The following is a 16,658-nucleotide window of genomic DNA, read 5'->3' as shown; positions in this document are numbered from 1 at the left end:
ACATAAATATGCAAAATCTCATTAAATTCAATGGAGTTGGGCCCATTACAAGAGCAGAGGTTTTGGCCTCCTGTGCCCATTTTGCATATTCTGGCAGGTGACATGCAAAAGCAGAGGTTTTCCTGTAGGAGAAATCCATGACTTTTCTTAGGTTGGGATCTCATCCCCCACACAAGTAAAGCAGGTGGTGACATGGAGAAGTTTCTAATGAGTAACCTTGAGAAAATGACCTGCCAAGCTCTTGTCCAGTCAACTTTGAGAGAAGCTAAACAGAAAATTGGGGTAGGGGATGATTCTGCAGAAACACCTGGCTGCTGACAGAATTGTCTTACAATGATCTTTTTCTGACAGTGGTATGTAGAATCAGGGGAAGAAGTCAGTTAAAGGAAAGACCATTTCCATGGTCTGTTGGTAAGTTTTCCTGGTATCTGAGCAGATCCATGTAAGCACAGCTAGAGTTTGTGTATGGCAAAGAGATGAAGAGGTATTTTTTTAAAGGAGTCAAGATGTGATTATTCATGTTTGTAGTAAAGCATGTAGAGAGTTTAGAGCAGACGAACTCTGGGTTGGATGTGACCACTACCTTCCATTTAACGTAACTCCAAGAAGCCACTAGACTCCTTCTATGTACACAAAAAGCTGAAGCTGTGAGATTCCTCATCTCAGATTTTGATACATAAAAGTCAAATAGAGGTGAACATCTTTCATTAGTCAAAGTTTTAAGTGAGTTTCTGTGTCCACAGGGAAAAAGAAAACCCTGAGAACAGATTAAAGAAATAAAGATTAAAGAAATTGGTGGAAACAGTTCTATAAGCATCAAGAAAAAAATTGGAGATCTTGTGGGCAAAGTGGAGAAGACTGGGAGCAGTCTTCTGGTTTTTCTTTTTTCCACATCATGGGAATGCACGTTTTTACATTTTTTAAAACAAATTACATCAGTATTTTTTTATCAGTCTCCATACGTGAAGTACTGTGTATTTTGACAGAATGAAAAGTTAATGGTTTCACATGCAAGAAAGTGGTAAAGTTGTGATGAGGTGGCAAATAGAAACATGCGAGATAAAAACAGTGCTCCTTTTTTTATTTGAATTGCTTGAAATAACCCTGTCAGAGATGCTGCCAAGCATCCACACCTTTCCTGCAGAAGGTTTTGGTTGCAGAGCAGCATAATTGTAACACAACTCCCTTGGCAGCTGGCATCCAGCTCTGTGAGGGTTCACATCTCATCTGCTTTTGTTGAATTGTGTGTGATACTGTGATGGCGGTGTGAAAACTGGAGGAGAAAAAGCCCTTCAATGGGCATCAAAACCTTTCCTCCTCTGGAAAAAAAAAAAAAAAAAAAAAAAATTACAGAAGCTGTCTCTCTTACTGGGTATAGCCCTTGCTGCTGTATTAAAATTTCCATGTCACATGCTGAAATTCTGTAGCCATCATGTGTACTTGACCATGCAACATTGGGTGGGTATGACACTGATTTTACTGATCCCTCTGCTCTGGAGAGCAGGGTAAGTGGAGGGTGCAGCTGATTCTCTCTGTATGATTTGCTGGAGGGGAGCACTAATGAGAAACCCCTAATGTGAAAAAAAAAAAAGGGCTTATAACTGGGAGGGAAAAAATCCAATGAATGTTTAAAAAGGAAGATTCAGCTCAGCTGTTCCCATAGGGAGTTTGCTGACCAGCTTTTTTCTTTTTGATATCACTGCAGATCAGCAGTTTGCACTGTTTTACAGACCTTTCTTCTAAAGCTTGCCAGCTCTCCCTTCCAATGATTTAACAGCACGTTCTTGCTGTAGATATGCAGAGACATGCTGAATTTGTGAGACCAGAGACTGGATTTTTACTGTTAGCAAGAGAGTATTTGTCTTTGATTCACAAGTATAATAATTTAACAAACAAGTAATCAGAGGAAATAGATTTCAACATTGTGTTTCATCAACAGACTTAGATGCAGTGTGGTATCTTTTAAAGTCAAATAATAATCTTCAATTTCTGCAACAACATAACATTCTTATAATAAAAATAAGTTTCTGTAGGACAGTATGTCAATAGATTACATTTTTTTGTATCCTGCCTTCTAAAGCAACCCCATTCAGAGCTGTGACTGAAGAAAGCCACTGACAAACACAGCAGTGTCAAAGAATGTGGTCTGCACCACCCCATGGCAACATAGGAAATAGGTTTTCTTCTAGGTTAGTGAGATGTAATAACTTCTGTGATTAGCAGGAGTGTTGATTAAAATCAGGCCACTCATTAATTTACCTTAATTACAGGGTATAGTTAGTACCTTTTTTAATAAACAATTGAAAGGAAGGAAAATATCAGAGATAATTATTTGAGAAATATTGATAAACAACTGACCTTTATGTACTATAAATAAAATTCAGCTAAACATAGTTTGTCTTCATTATTGTAAAAGCTTTATAGACAGAAAAATTACAATTAGGTATAATATTTTTTCTTAATAGCTGAAATAATTAATAACAAACCAAGAAAGACAAAAAGGCAAAACCCTCCCTCAATAAAAATGCCCTGTTGCAGATGAGGTGATCCTCAATCTCACCTATTTTGTCTGTGGACTGCACATGCATTTTTTCTTCTACTAGACAGGTTTATCTGAGAAAAAAAAAGAAAGGCAGGGTGAATTTAGTTCTGGAGAAGTGAAATTTAAAGCAATAACTGAAAAATAGTTAGGTAATATTTTCTAGGTTATCTTATTGCTTACATTGTAGTAACCTAATTTATTTCTGTCTACCTCATTGTTTAATTAAAGATATAAACTAAGCACAATTGAAGAACTATATAATGTTAGTGAACATTACTTACATTTCATGTTTGTATCTATTGATGCTGCAGCATTCCAAATAACAATTTGTGAATTAGACTTTGGACTGCCAGCCCAAGGAGGCATTTTTTATCTGTTATCAGCATTGTTTATTTGCGAAAGGTTCTGTTCACACATCCTTTCATGTTACTGCTTAAAAGATACCCATTCACATACTTGAAAGCATAGACATGTTTGAATATTTATGGAATGAGGGGAATTTTTAACATCTTCCTCTAGAAGACTGTTAGCGGGAATTTGCACATTGAAGTACAGATGTGGCAGGTACAAGCAATTTTCAAACAATTTAGACTCATGGAACATGGAACAATTTAGACTCGTAGAACATCCCAGCTTGGGAGAGCCCTCCAAACTGGTCCAGCCTTTTGTGGGAAAGGGAGTCTAGATGAGATTATTTAGCACCATGCCCAGTCACATCTTGAAAATCTTTGGTAACCTTACCATGTCTCTGTGGAGTTTGTTTCCACTGTAAAAAAAATTCTTTCTTTATTGAGATGAAACCTTTCCCAGTGTCGCTTGCCCCATGTCTTCCCTCTACTCCACTTTGATGAGACACCACCTGGAATACTGCATCCAGTTCTAGGGCCCCCATCACTGGAAATCCATAGAATTGTTGAAGCAAGTCCAGAGGAGGCCGCAAAGTTGATTACAGTGATGAAACACCTCTCCTCTCAGGAAAGGCTGAGAACATTGGGATTGCTCAGTGTAGAAGAGAAAACTCTGGAGTGACTTTGTAGCAGCATTTCAGTGCCTAAAGAGAAGGTCTACAGGAGAGCTGGAGAGCAACTTTTCATAAGGGCAGGTAGTGACAGGAAAAGGGGTAAGGGCTTTAAACTGGAGGAGTGCAGGGTTAGATTAGACAGTAAGAAGAAATTCTTCCCTGTGAGAGTGGTGAGGTACTGGAACAGATTGCCCAGAGAAGCTGTTGATGCTCCATCCCTGGAAATGTTCCAGAATAATCCAAAAATCTTTCTTTCTTCAAATAACACATGGATGGACAAAGAAGCTAAAAGGGGTTTGATCTTTATTTGATAAGTGTCCTTAGTGCTAAATCACAGTGAGAAAGCAAGTAACATGTGATGGGTTCAAAGGGAAGAAAAATCAAACAACATTGTCAAAAAATAAAGGTAACAATATCTGGAGTGGGGTTTTTTTGAGAACTATGGACACGGTTGACCGTTCTCCTTCTTTGGTTTTTCCAGACATTTTCATTAGGAATAAGATGTGTGTCATATGGCTTTGGTGCATTCTGTATCAATTGTCATTGAACAGTAGTGTATTCTGCACTATTTTTAACTCTCATCATTAGTCCACAGAATTGCAACACTTCATTACCTGTATCCTTTTAGGAAGTGGGATTAAAGTCAAGTTTCTTAAGTTTCTTTGGGTGTTTCTTACACAGGATTTTTGTTTCCTGGTGATATGCAGTTAGTTTAGTTTCAAAATATATTTTAATTTGAAAATCTGACAGTCCTCTCACAAATATTTGGTGCATTTCTTTTTTTATCACATCTTCTCTGGGCCTATTGCTTGACGTCTCTGAAAAAAAACAATTAAAAATTGTGTTTCGTAACATTTCCTTGGGAAAGCTCTTTCCATGGTTATATTGGCAAGAAGACTGAGTTTCTTGTACTGCACACAAGATGAGGGTTTGGTTGGGTTTTTTTTCCTTCAAAGGCGTATGGGACTCTATTTTCACAGAGATAACAGTCACCACAGGAGACAGATTTTTCATAAGCATTCTGCATGCAGAAAACCCCTGATTTATATAGACAGATTTAATAAATCTGGTCAAATTGTGTGTTATGAACATTCCTAATATCTCGACCTGAAATGACTGAATTAAAGCATATGTCTAGACTGCAGGAAAACTACCTTCAATCCTTGTCTATTAATCACTAGAGGTGAGGACCAGATGGAGTAGTGTGACTCCCAGTGTTATTGTAGAGCAACAGCTCTCCTAAATTCATGGAATTGTCATAGGCAGTCTTACCCTGTGTCTGATGTGTGAAGAGCCACTTGAATACACTTCCTCTTGGTAGAAAGTGCTCTCATAAATTAAATAACCCAGCTTCCCTCTCTTGGAATCTGTCCTAGTGTTTAGGGCAAAGTATTTGCAGGTTGATATGTTCTTGATTTCTCTTCTCTTTTTTTGACAGCTCCTAGACTGTTTTGTCATCCCAGTGGTGATACTCCTCTCCTGGTTCTTCTTACTGGTACGATACAAGGCAGTACATTTCATTGGGATTGTGGTCTGCATTCTGGGCATGGGCTGCATGGCAGGAGCAGATGTCCTTGTTGGGAGACAGCAAGGAGCAGGTAAGTAAGGATGAATGGGTTGTATGGCCAAGTTCAGAGAAGCCATTGACCAGTGTGTGTCAGACTGGGGCTAAAAAGGGGGGAAATTTGGCGAGAAACTCTGTACCTTCATGAATCCAAAGCACTGCAAAGTTGTCTGTTCGTAAGAGGGGCAAAAAAGGGTCAACACAACTCAGCAGTGCTGCACACAGGTTTCTTGGGCCCTGTGTCTTACAACACAGGTCACCCTCTGCAAGCTGGGGGGACAAGGTAAATATTTGTAGTTTTGTTCTCTTTTGGCTTAGCTGTTTGACTGCATACCTCAGTAGCTTCCTTTCCAAATTGGCTACATTTCTGAGTCATAAGCACCTCTCATATCCACCATGTGCTCTTACTTCTCCTCACCTTTTCTTGTTCTTCTACAGAGGTGGGATCACTTGGTAGGTGCTAAAAGACACCGAACCTATATACTACCACCTGGGTTTTGCACACAGTCATGTACTAAAGCTTTGGAACTTGACTGTAATATTTTTGGAAAGAACCTCCTTACATGTGAAATGTTCTTTTTTAAAGCATGGCATCATATGAATAATGTGTGTGTATCTATTAATGCAGACTAGACAGAGTTAGATTTCATCGATCAACTTCCCCTGTCACATTGATTTTTCTAGTGCCAAGCCAAATGATGTGGGAAGGCTGGAAATTCTTTTCAAAGATTGTCAATTAGGCACAGTTTTCATTCTTAATTAAAAGCACTGAATTGTGAGCAGAGCATAATACACTGGGATTTAAAATTCTTGACTCAGCTTTCTGAATAGAAATGCAAGTGCTGTAAAAACTGCATTTTCCAGAATGCTACTAAATAAAACAATGGAGTTTTGTGACAGTGCTCACCATATCTCCCTGCCCCCTTTTATCTCTGTACTTAATCCTGAAAAGAGACTTTTAGTTACTGATCTCCTCCAGAAGTAGCCTTGCCCCAGCTAAAAAAGAAATAATATCCTCTGTACTGTGTAATCAAACAGCCAAAGCTGTATTGGGAATGGCTGATTTCAGAGAGATTGAGATTTCAAGCCAGGGTTCCAGAAGAAACATTGTGTGTCCCAGCAGTCTGGAGAGTAACATGCTTGAGCAGATGAGCTGTGCATCAGCAGGAGCATGTGGGGCAGTGGAAGCAGACAAGGAACAGATTGAAGAGCACTGACACTTTGCCATCCAGCTGCAGTAATTAGATGTTATTTGCCATCTTTGTTATTAAAGCATGGGTATAGCTGTTAAGTAAATTTGTCCAGAAAAATCTGTTAACATGCATTATTGCCTTTTAATTTGGACCTACAAGTGAAAAACTGTTCATGCTTATTACCATGCAGAGAGACTGCAGCTTTTTTACTTGTGTTAGTGGCATAATGATGTTATTAATGATGCTTTCTTTAACAGAATAAAATAGATCATATAGTTTCATTTTTTTGAAAGCCTAAAACTACACATTAAAATGTACAAATAAAAAAAAAAATAGATGGCAGGAAAAAAACAACAAAATTATTGAAACTCTTCATTAGGAGGTTGTACACCATTTATAGGATGTTTCCTAGGACTGAACAAACTAAAGTAAGGAAGACACCAAAAGCAATGATGCTTCATTCGTCCTCAGTAAATGTCTCTGTTCATCTTATATTTTAGGGGACAAGAACTATTCATACCTGTGAGCCCCTGTTGACCACACTGCTTACTGTATCAGAAGAGCCATAAGGCTCTGCTAGGTACCCACAGCATAAGGCAATTTAGCCTGCCTCCTCTTACAGTAAGGGAACATGAATTTAAAATGTGTCACTGAGAGATTAATAGGTATTTTCCAAACTATCTGTAGGAATTAGGTATAATGTGCACACATGCTTTCAATTTGCAGTTGTATCCTTACTGATATTTTGCACATTACTCAATGGGAAAACTATTAGTAATAAGTATTTAGAGCTCTATCATCTTACATGCCAAGTATACCTGAAAATTACATTATTCTGAACTAATATCCATGACTTACTTTCATACTTCTGCTCCTGTCATACACAGGGGTCTAAGCCACACAGATGTAAATGTTTCATCCTGGTTTTTCAAAGCACTTCATAGCTTTGACTTACAATAGTCTCTGAAAACCAGTCACATCAATCCTGCTAATACATATATCAGTGTTCAGTTTAAAATGAGACACACTGAGAGTGATTTTTAGGTATCATGTTAATCAGTAACAACAATCAAAAGCAAAGAGAAACACCTCTTAATGACAAGGGCTACGGCAGAAAAGTGACAAAGAGGGTTATTGAGAGTGTGAAAAGAAATTGTGTCAGAACACAATTCACATTTAAAAGATTTGTGTTACTCTATAATGCTGTAACTAGTTCCCAAAACACTAACTCCACTTCTCCACAGAATATTAAATATGGTAACAGTCATTAATGTAAAGCTTGTTTTGCCAGGCTATGCCTTCTGTGTCTTCTGAAGAATGACCTACACCATTAAATTGGTCAAATACAAGTTTACTATCCTAAAAGTCTTTAAAATGTCTCTAGTTAGTTGGCACATGTTTCTTTAGCAATGAAACCAATAGATGCATGTGGATATTACATCCATGAAAATAAGTCTATAGGGATATGTCAGTCTTGGGGGAAAGTTCCATAGTCTCAGCCTCTTGAGGAAGCAAAGATGAGGCATTTGACAACCAGAATAATAATTGCTAAGAAAGAAAGCAAAAAAATATTCTACAACATTTTTACACCGGTACATAAAGTTTTGATGCACTAACTCATTGGGTACCATGTATTACTCTAGTCACTGCATCTCAAAAAGAAGTCATCAGAAAATAAGCCTGTATAAGCTATGGAGAGAGGTGAGAAAGCTCTTTAAGGGCATAAAATGGATTCAGATGAAGAGACTGTAACCAGACTATTCCAGCTCTCTGAAATGGCAAGAAAGAGACAGATGCTGTAAAGGTATATGAAGTTGTCAGTGATGTGGAGAGGGTCAATACAGTGATTTTTAAATATATCTCAGAAAATTATGGGATGATTAATATGATTTTGAGGTATCAAGCCTAAAAGTTAAAAGCATGAAGTACTTCTTACTAGTAGGCCAAAAATATACAGTGATAAAGAATCCCTCAAGGTTTATTAAATTTGATGAACTAATGCAACTTCTGTCTCAGAAAATGCCTAATTCTACCGAGAACTGGCAGATAAAAGTCCCTCTGTATTTCCCTATTTGTTTATGCTCTCCTCAGCCACCTTGTGCTGCTGAGAGGAGTTCCAGTGTCAGAGTCTGGTGCTCTGAATAGATCTCAGCTCCCTCTTCTGGGAAAGCCCTGAAGGTTGAGGCTCACACTCAGCATGAGAGCACTTTGGGAAGAGCTATCAGGGTGTGATGCTTGAGGCCATCCCATCTGTGTGAAAATGCTCAGCCTCTGAGCTGCTTTTGTCTCATAGATGCAAAAAGATGGTATTTTTGTCCCAGCAGAAGCTCTAAGGTCAAAAGCTTTTTCAGCAATACTTCCCTGAAGTGTCAGTGAGTAGCTGCAATAAGTAAGTGAGCTCAGTGAGGGATCAATGGAGCCACTGTGAAATATGAAATGCATCAGGGATATGAAGAAGTTTTGTAAAGTGCTCATGGTTATTTTAAATTAAGAACATCTTCCATTACTGGTTGCAAAAGAAGACTAAAATAAGAAAAAAAAAAAAAAAACACCAAAAACAAACCACCAACAACAAAACACCCAAATCATAAAAAGTTAAATGGGCAAATATAAACATGTTGCCAGTCAAGAAGCATTCAAAACAGCAATTCAGTGAAAGGCTGGATGAGGATGTGAAAAACAAATCTAGTAATGTTTGCTAAATACACAGGAGCCATATCTCATCTGAGCTAAAAAATGTTGGAAACTAAGAGAGTATTACTGGGAATATTTTACGCTTTAATGTTGTGCGTAAGCAACTTGTACTTTTCTGGTGCTTATAGCCAGTGTTGGAGACAGGATTGATGAACTCTTGGTCTGTCCTCTTTTGACCATTTTTAATACCGTAAACTTTTTCTCCATAGAAACTTCAACACTACAGTTTGGAGTGATAACTGAAGGCTTGAAAGAACTCCTTGAAGAAAAATGTTTAAAATATTATTTTGAACAAATCAGAATGTTTGGTTTCCATTTTTATTTACTGCAATGTATATTTTACAAATCAATTGAAATAAAACTTTAAAAGGCAAGGACATAAAAAATAAACCATGGTATTTTAAAAGAAAACGAGGTTTCTTTTTTAAAAAATACAGTTTAGTACTTGAGCATTTCTGCTGAAACTTTTCAAAGAAAAATCCATTATATCCAGCCTTTCAGAATATGGTTCTGCTGCAATATCTGACAGCTTTGTGAAGCTGTAGCTCTTGTAGAAATAATTTAACAAGCCATATGTGCAGAAGGAATTGCATGCACCAGTTTGGAAAGCTAGGGCCTCAGTTTTCAAGCTGGAACTTGATCTTGATCAAATGTCACTGCAGCTTTCCCCAACACCCAATATTAAAATCTTCCAAGACTTAAAAAGATTTCAAGCAGTCTTTGATAACAAAATGTTTTAGTAATTCTGTATACCTGGAGGTATTGAAAATACATCTTGTTGTTCTTTGCATGTGTTAGGTACTGCTATGTTAATTGAACCTCTTTTAAAAATCTGTCATTATCATCACCCTGTCTACACCCCATCCTTCCTTCTCCCTTTCTTGTCAAACAGCTCCATGTGAGAATGAGGTCAATATTAGGTTGTAATGATTTCTTCACTCATTTCACAGGTACACAGAATTTTTCAGTTGTCCTCAGATCTAAGTACTGAACGTGTTTTAGACTGGTTAAATTTCAAGATGAGATGCAAACTGCTCTACAGAGCTGAGTCACATTCTCTCTGCAAAGGAAAAAAAAACAACATAGTTATAATAAAGTAAAAAGGATCGGTCCTGAAGAGTGTCATTGGTTTCTATACTTTTTTTACAAGCTTTTCAGAATTTTTTGGCTTCTTTTTTCTACAGCAAGGAATATGCTCTTCCTTTGTCTCTGCTAGACTTGCCTGGTGTATTGAATGAAAACTGTTAAAATGACAGAACATTTGCATTCATTTTATTAACCCAGATAAGGGCTACCTAGTGACTGAGGAATGAAATCTGTAGAGAAAAGAGCATGCAATATTTTTGGGCAAGAGATGGTTGCTTTGAGGCATTCTAATTTTTTTCTGTTTATCCCTAGGTGAAAATAAACTGATAGGGGACCTCTTAGTGCTTGGTGGAGCAACACTGTATGGGATCTCAAACGTCTGTGAGGAGTACATCGTCCGAAATCTGAGTCGAGTGGAATTCCTGGGCATGATCGGACTCTTTGGCTCCTTCTTCAGTGGAATTCAGCTGTAAGTGGGCAGGTCTGAGCCCACTAAGGCTCAAATGAGTGCAGCTGTGGCCTCCATTGAGATACACTAACCACTTCTTCCAAATTAGCCCTTTCCTGTGGAGAGCAGGTGTCCTCTAATCTTGGAATTTGTATTGGTTTTCATATTTCAAATTGGTTATTTGAATAATAACACAAATTTTTACCCGAATACTCTAATTCAAGGACCAGTGTCCTTGAGTAGTCACATGAAGAGGGAGGAGACACGTCCCACCATCTTGCTGATGGAAGACAAATGGATACTTCATGTATTAGTCTGAACAGTGAATAACAGAATCTACAGCTTCTTCTGGTTCTGTTTTATACTTTTTAAAAGTTGCTTTGATTTCTAAAGAGGTAGAAAACACATCCAGTCAGAAGGTGTTTTGCTGGTTTGCTTGTTCTGTGTAACTACATTATGATATGGTGGAAATCATGAAAAACCTTTTAAGAAAATGGCCTTTTCACTTCAAAAATGTTTAGCACATAGGAGATTGTTGCAAGGATTTCAGGATCTGCAGAGTCTGGTCTATATCTACATGAACCTAATGAGCATCTCAGCTGCAAGCCTAATCATTGGAAGGTGGCTTCCAATGTTGCAGTATTGTGAAAGATGTAAAAGTAGTCTTGCAAAATTGCTCCTTTTTGTGCAAGTCTGTCACTGGTGCTTGTAACACAGAGTGATTTTTGGTTATTAGTCCAAAACAAGTTGCTTGTCTACAGATCTAAGCTACTCTGCTTCTAAGAGCAGAGACTGATCAAAAAAACACAGGTCATCAATTCCTATTGCAATAGTTCTGTATTTTTTTAGCTAGAAAGCTTAATGTATTTATTTGAGATCAAAACAAGTGTCTGAAAATTATTTTTATTAACCAGCTGCCATACAAGAAGTTCCCTTCTAAAAAATATGGAATTTAAGGGCATGTAAATGTGCCTAGCATCTTTGGCTAAAGCATTTTTTAATATGTTTGTGATTAAGTAGACACTAACACTCTGAGGACACCAAAGCAATGCCCTTGTCTTGCTCTGTGTGTGTAAACTGTCATGTAAATGTCTCATATTCCAGAATTCAATTGTAGTGCTGTTACTCCCTCTTGACCCAAGCAGTTAGTCACAATTCAGGGTCTGTGAGCTGTTCTGCTGGTAAGAATCTGGTTTGGGAATAAGGCATCTTTGTATAAAGAGGACACAACTGGAAGGAAACAATAAGAAACCACTTCTTTGCTGAAAGCCCTAAGGTTTTTTATTCAACATTTGGCCCAAAAGTTTGCTCTAACAGGTTTTTCTCCACCAGCCTCTGCAGCTTTTTGCTGATGGTGTTTTCTGGGCCCCTTCTGGAGACCTAAACACACATAATGCCTGTTGTGCAGCAAAGGAGGATGAGCTAAGGTGTCAGGGGAAACAGTGAATTAATGAGTTGGCTGATTACCCAGACATGGTGGAAAGAGAAGTATATTGAATATAATTAAAGCAGGGAGGAAGAATAAGAGATTAGTTTACAGGAGTTGGAGACATCACAATTACCCAGCACAAGGAGATAAGGTTATCTGATGGAATCACATAACATGGCTTATTTTTCTAATGGCCCCTGAAGGTCATCTGGTTCAAGCTCCTACTCAAAGCTAGTTTCAAAGTTACATCAGATTGCTTAGGAACTTGTTCAGTTGATTTCTTGGTATCTCCAAGAACAGAACTGCCAGTCATGCTGGGAAACCTGTTCCAGTGTTTCACAGGACTTTTTTTTCCTTGATATTTAATCAATTTTCCACATTGCAGCTTGTGTCCATTTTCATTCATCCTTTTATTGTGCACCTCCAAGAAAAGTATGACTATCTTGTCTATACCCATTGCATAGTTAAGATGGAAATTTTATTGTTGTGAACTCCTTTTCCCCAGCTTAGCCTTCTGTTCTTCATACTAAGCAAGCCCTGCTGTTTCAGCATCTCCTGTTAGATCCTGTCCTTCACCTGCCTGACCATTGTGATGGAGTTACACTGGACTCCCTTCAATTTATTATTGTCTGTCTTGTTCTGGACAGCCCGTAATTGGGTACAGTACTCTAGTTGCTGTCTCACAAATCACATCCTTCAGCTTTCTGTCCAGACTTTTACCAATACAGCTCGGGATTCTGTTGCCCTTCTCTGCTCCAGGGACACATTGCTGACTTGGGTTCAGGTTGATGTCTACCAGGACTCTCAGGTTTATTGCTGGAAAACAATTTTCTATCCAGTCAGCTCCCAGCCTGTACATAGTGTCACTCCACCCCAGGTGCAGGAGTTATTGCTTGTTTTTCTTGAACTTAATGAGGTTTCTTCTTGCCCTTTTCTTTAGACCACATTGTGGATAGTCCAGCCATCTAGTCCATACCTCTTGAGTCTCTAAAGATATTTAAGGAAATCATGTTGGAAACCTTGCTAAAGTATCAGTAGGTTACACCACATCCTCTCATCCAGTCCCTCTCCTTTATTTACTGATCCAGTCACGTCATCATAGAAGGCAGTCACTTGGGTCAGGTTTCCTCTGGAGGGCACTGGGCTGGCTCTTCCCAGTGGCATCATCTTCTTCATTTCCTGCAAATGGCTTCTGGGTAGATTTGTTCCATAGTCTTCCCAAAGGGTAGCATAAGGCTGGCCAGGCTGTACTTTTTGTTCTGTGTTACACTGAATGTTGCATTTGTCTCTTTTCAGTCATCAGGGACCTCCTCCAACTACCACAATCTTTCAAAATCATTGTGATACCAATTCTTCAGTGCCTCTGGCATCACTAAATGGCCACTTCTGGCAAAGTTTCTCACCCCTCTTTGTTTCACAGATCATAAGGAATCACAAGCCATAGCATATTGTTTTATACATCTGTTGTATTGGCTAAGCAATAATGTGAACACAATGTTCCTACGTTTAAGTTACATGAAAAATTTTTTCCCAACCAAGAGACATTGCAGTTCGTTTTCATTATATTCTTCAGGAATTACTGATAAAAGAGACGTATACCTTATGCATGAAAAGACACCTATAATTTAGTTATTTTGCAGAGAATATAGTCCTGTTATTTTATACACAGTATTAGATTTGCCTCACATCAGCAGCAAGCAAATTAGAATTTCCAGGATGCAACTCTTTAGACTAGATGAATCTGGAAGGTGCTGAACTCCTGTAGTTTTACTATTGGATTGGTCTTCCACATGCGACCTTTTCTATTAGGTACTTTGTTTTTCAGTCTTTATAATTCCATGTTTTATACTTGTTTAAAATAGTGTCCAGACCAGCATGCAGAATTCTGCACAGCAGGATTTATCTAGAAATCACACAGATAGAGAAAGCAGTTACCTGAGTGAAGACCCAGCTTGGGAGGTATCTTATCTCCAAGGGTCTATTTGCCTGGATTGGGAAGAACTGACTTGTTGTCACCTTAGAATTTTATGGATCTGTGACTTTGATGTTAATGTACAGTGCAAGATTTACAAGATACTGAGAGGGGACTTTTGCAGGTTTTCCCATCCTTGGCTTATTACCCTGACTTTCACTGCTGTGCCTATTTGGTTTCTCTCAGTGTGTAAAAAATCACAGTATGCTTCCCAAACCAGCCTGTGATATCTATTTATTTTACACTGCAGAGCTATACTGAAGTGTGAACAACTCAGCTAGATTCATTATTAATAATTAACATTCAAAAGCTTTCAGAATATTAAATCAAAAAGTACAAGAAGATTGAACATTTAGGGGAATGGACATGTAAAACAGGTATATAGAGAGCTAGAAATAAACCAGAGGAAATTGTATGCTATCACATCTGATTACTGCCCTGAAGATCTTTCAAATACACAGGCACAGGGATAATGCCAGAGTAGATTAGCAAACTCTTGATTGCATTTGGTTCCTACAGAGTTTTTTTGTTATAAGGTTATTTATGTTGTTTTGTCCAGCATTTGAATTGAACGGGTGGAAGTAATTTAACTTCTGTTCTCTTCCATCAAATTTTGCCTTCTTTTCTCTTCTAGTGCAATCATGGAACACAAAGAGCTGTTGAAAGTCCCCTGGGATTGGCAAATAGGTAAGAACACACTTTACCTCATTGAAGATGATTGCTGAAGGAGGCGTGGAGACTGCCAGTGTTTGGGGAGGTGTGCACAGAGTTTCTGGGCAGCCAATGTTTGTGACTTTTCTCCTGGTTACTACCAAAGGTTGAGCTACACGCCTCATAGCTGTTCTTAAATTATCTGTCCTCTGTCACAGTGTTAGGCCTTCGTTACCTGATTGGGTTAAGCATATGAGGGCTATAACATAATCATTCAGACAGCCATGAAGTAAAACAATAATGGGGTTCCAGTTCTAAGATTCAATGCAGCACTGGGGCAATAAATGAGGTAGTCATTAAGAGCCAAACCTTTTCAATGAAAGCCAAAGAAAGAAAATGGAACCTAACAAAATAACCTAAAAAATGTACTCGCAGTGCATATTATAGCCTCATAAATTCACTTCCAGTGGGAGCATTTCTGTACGGAAGAATTTAATTGCTTCCCAAATAGTCTTGGTGGAATATAGCAGATGTGTCCTTTAGACAAGTTTTGGGAGCATTGTGTCCAGTGAAGCTGTCATGGTGTTCTGCCAAGCAGGGGATTGCATTTTCCCATTTCAGTTTGGAAGCTGAGTTTGTGACTCCCTTCTAATTAGTCCAATGAATTATTTGTTTTAAAAGCAAATCGATTTTTAGGGGAGTCCCTATAATCACTCTTTCACTATTTATGACAATAGAAGAAATAAAAGAGTACAGTAGCATAGAGCTAATTATTGCAGAGGATTCAAGCTTTGGCAATCCATTGACAATAGCTCTTTATCTAGTTTCAGACTGAACATCAAAATGACAACTCAGAAGTGTGCAAAAACAACTGATTATGTGGGAAGTCCCTGAGGGGAGGGAATACAAATTGTGGAATACAGTTGGTTTCTTTAAACGTGGTTCTCAATTTCCTTTCATATTCCTAAGCCTTGATAAATGCAGCACATTTTTCACAAAACACTGCATCTAGAAATCTTGGAAATTTGATGGTTGAGCTGTAAAACAAAGTGACAAATCAATTTCAAGCATCCATGGAGAAACACATTCAACTGTGTACTATAAGTGTATTAGCCTTCTTTAAGCTGAGATAATTAGCATAATTGCATCAGTGTCTGTTTATATTTCATGAGAAGGAGCTTAGGGACATAATTAATCTGGTACTGATGGAACTATCAGTGGTCATAGCAAATTAATCCGCTATCCCTGTAAACATCTTACATACTTCCATGAGATTTCTCTTCAAACTCAGTATCAGTGAAATGTGCTATTAAAATAAGGTCTTACTTCATCTGTGATGCTGCCAAAATGTCCCTGAAGGTTGATTACTAAATCTGAAGAGTCCTTATGCTTCACAAGGCTGAGATCATCTTAGCAAAAGCATCATAGATATGTACTTGTTTTGTTAGAGCAATAATTGGAAATGTGGTGTAGTTGAACATGGATTAAATGGTGACAGTTCTGTACTTCTTCCCTGGCTTCCACTCCACCTGGTGTACTTTCCATTGCATTGGCAATGATACAAGATTGTCAAAAAGTGATTGACAAATCTGTGTCAGGGAGTTCACAGCCTTGTCCTGGGTAGTTATCCACTGTGACAGACTCAAGCCTGCAGTCCAGCAAAGTTAAATCATCAGCCTTCTGAATGGTGGTGATAAAGTCACAGCAGGCAACCTAATAAATAACTCAAGGTGGCGTGTTGCCATCTGCCATAATTGTGCTTTAGATCAAATGAGCTACCTTTTAACTGATGCAAATGATTTTTGAATATAAAGATCTAAAGCCAATCTGTTATGTCTATCATGTTTAAAACAGCCTGTGGCCCTCCTGGTGTTAATTTTGGAAATTGCCCTGATACATAGCATCATCTTCACACTTAGTGTGAATCAGTGTAGCTCTGTTTGAATCCTTGAAAGTTTAAGTATTAAAACTTGCTGACAACCAGACTGAAAGGAGGATGATTTTACAGTTTTTACTGAGTGGTTTCATATGAGACCATGACAAGTTTTATAGCCATAG

At 38.2% G+C, this 16,658-nt stretch overlaps 1 protein-coding gene across 1 annotated transcript in view; it reads left to right on the top strand.

Moving 5' to 3' along the window:
- SLC35F1 (solute carrier family 35 member F1) overlaps window positions 1-16,658 on the top strand; it is a gene marked incomplete at its 5' end in the record, with an annotated part of 230,146 nt that overhangs the window by 188,728 nt on the left and 24,760 nt on the right. The window contains 3 exons of the mRNA XM_083858510.1: window positions 5,002-5,161; window positions 10,413-10,569; window positions 14,584-14,636. Of these exons, the coding sequence (XP_083714636.1) occupies window positions 5,002-5,161; window positions 10,413-10,569; window positions 14,584-14,636 (370 nt within the window). The remainder of the gene's footprint in view (window positions 1-5,001; window positions 5,162-10,412; window positions 10,570-14,583; window positions 14,637-16,658) is intronic.

This window comes from Zosterops lateralis (genome assembly GCF_965231275.1).
Source record: "Zosterops lateralis genome assembly, chromosome: 3".
Lineage (NCBI taxonomy): Eukaryota > Metazoa > Chordata > Aves > Passeriformes > Zosteropidae > Zosterops > Zosterops lateralis.
The sequence above is the reverse complement of the archived record's forward strand: the minus strand, read 5'-3'. Positions and strand labels throughout refer to the sequence as shown.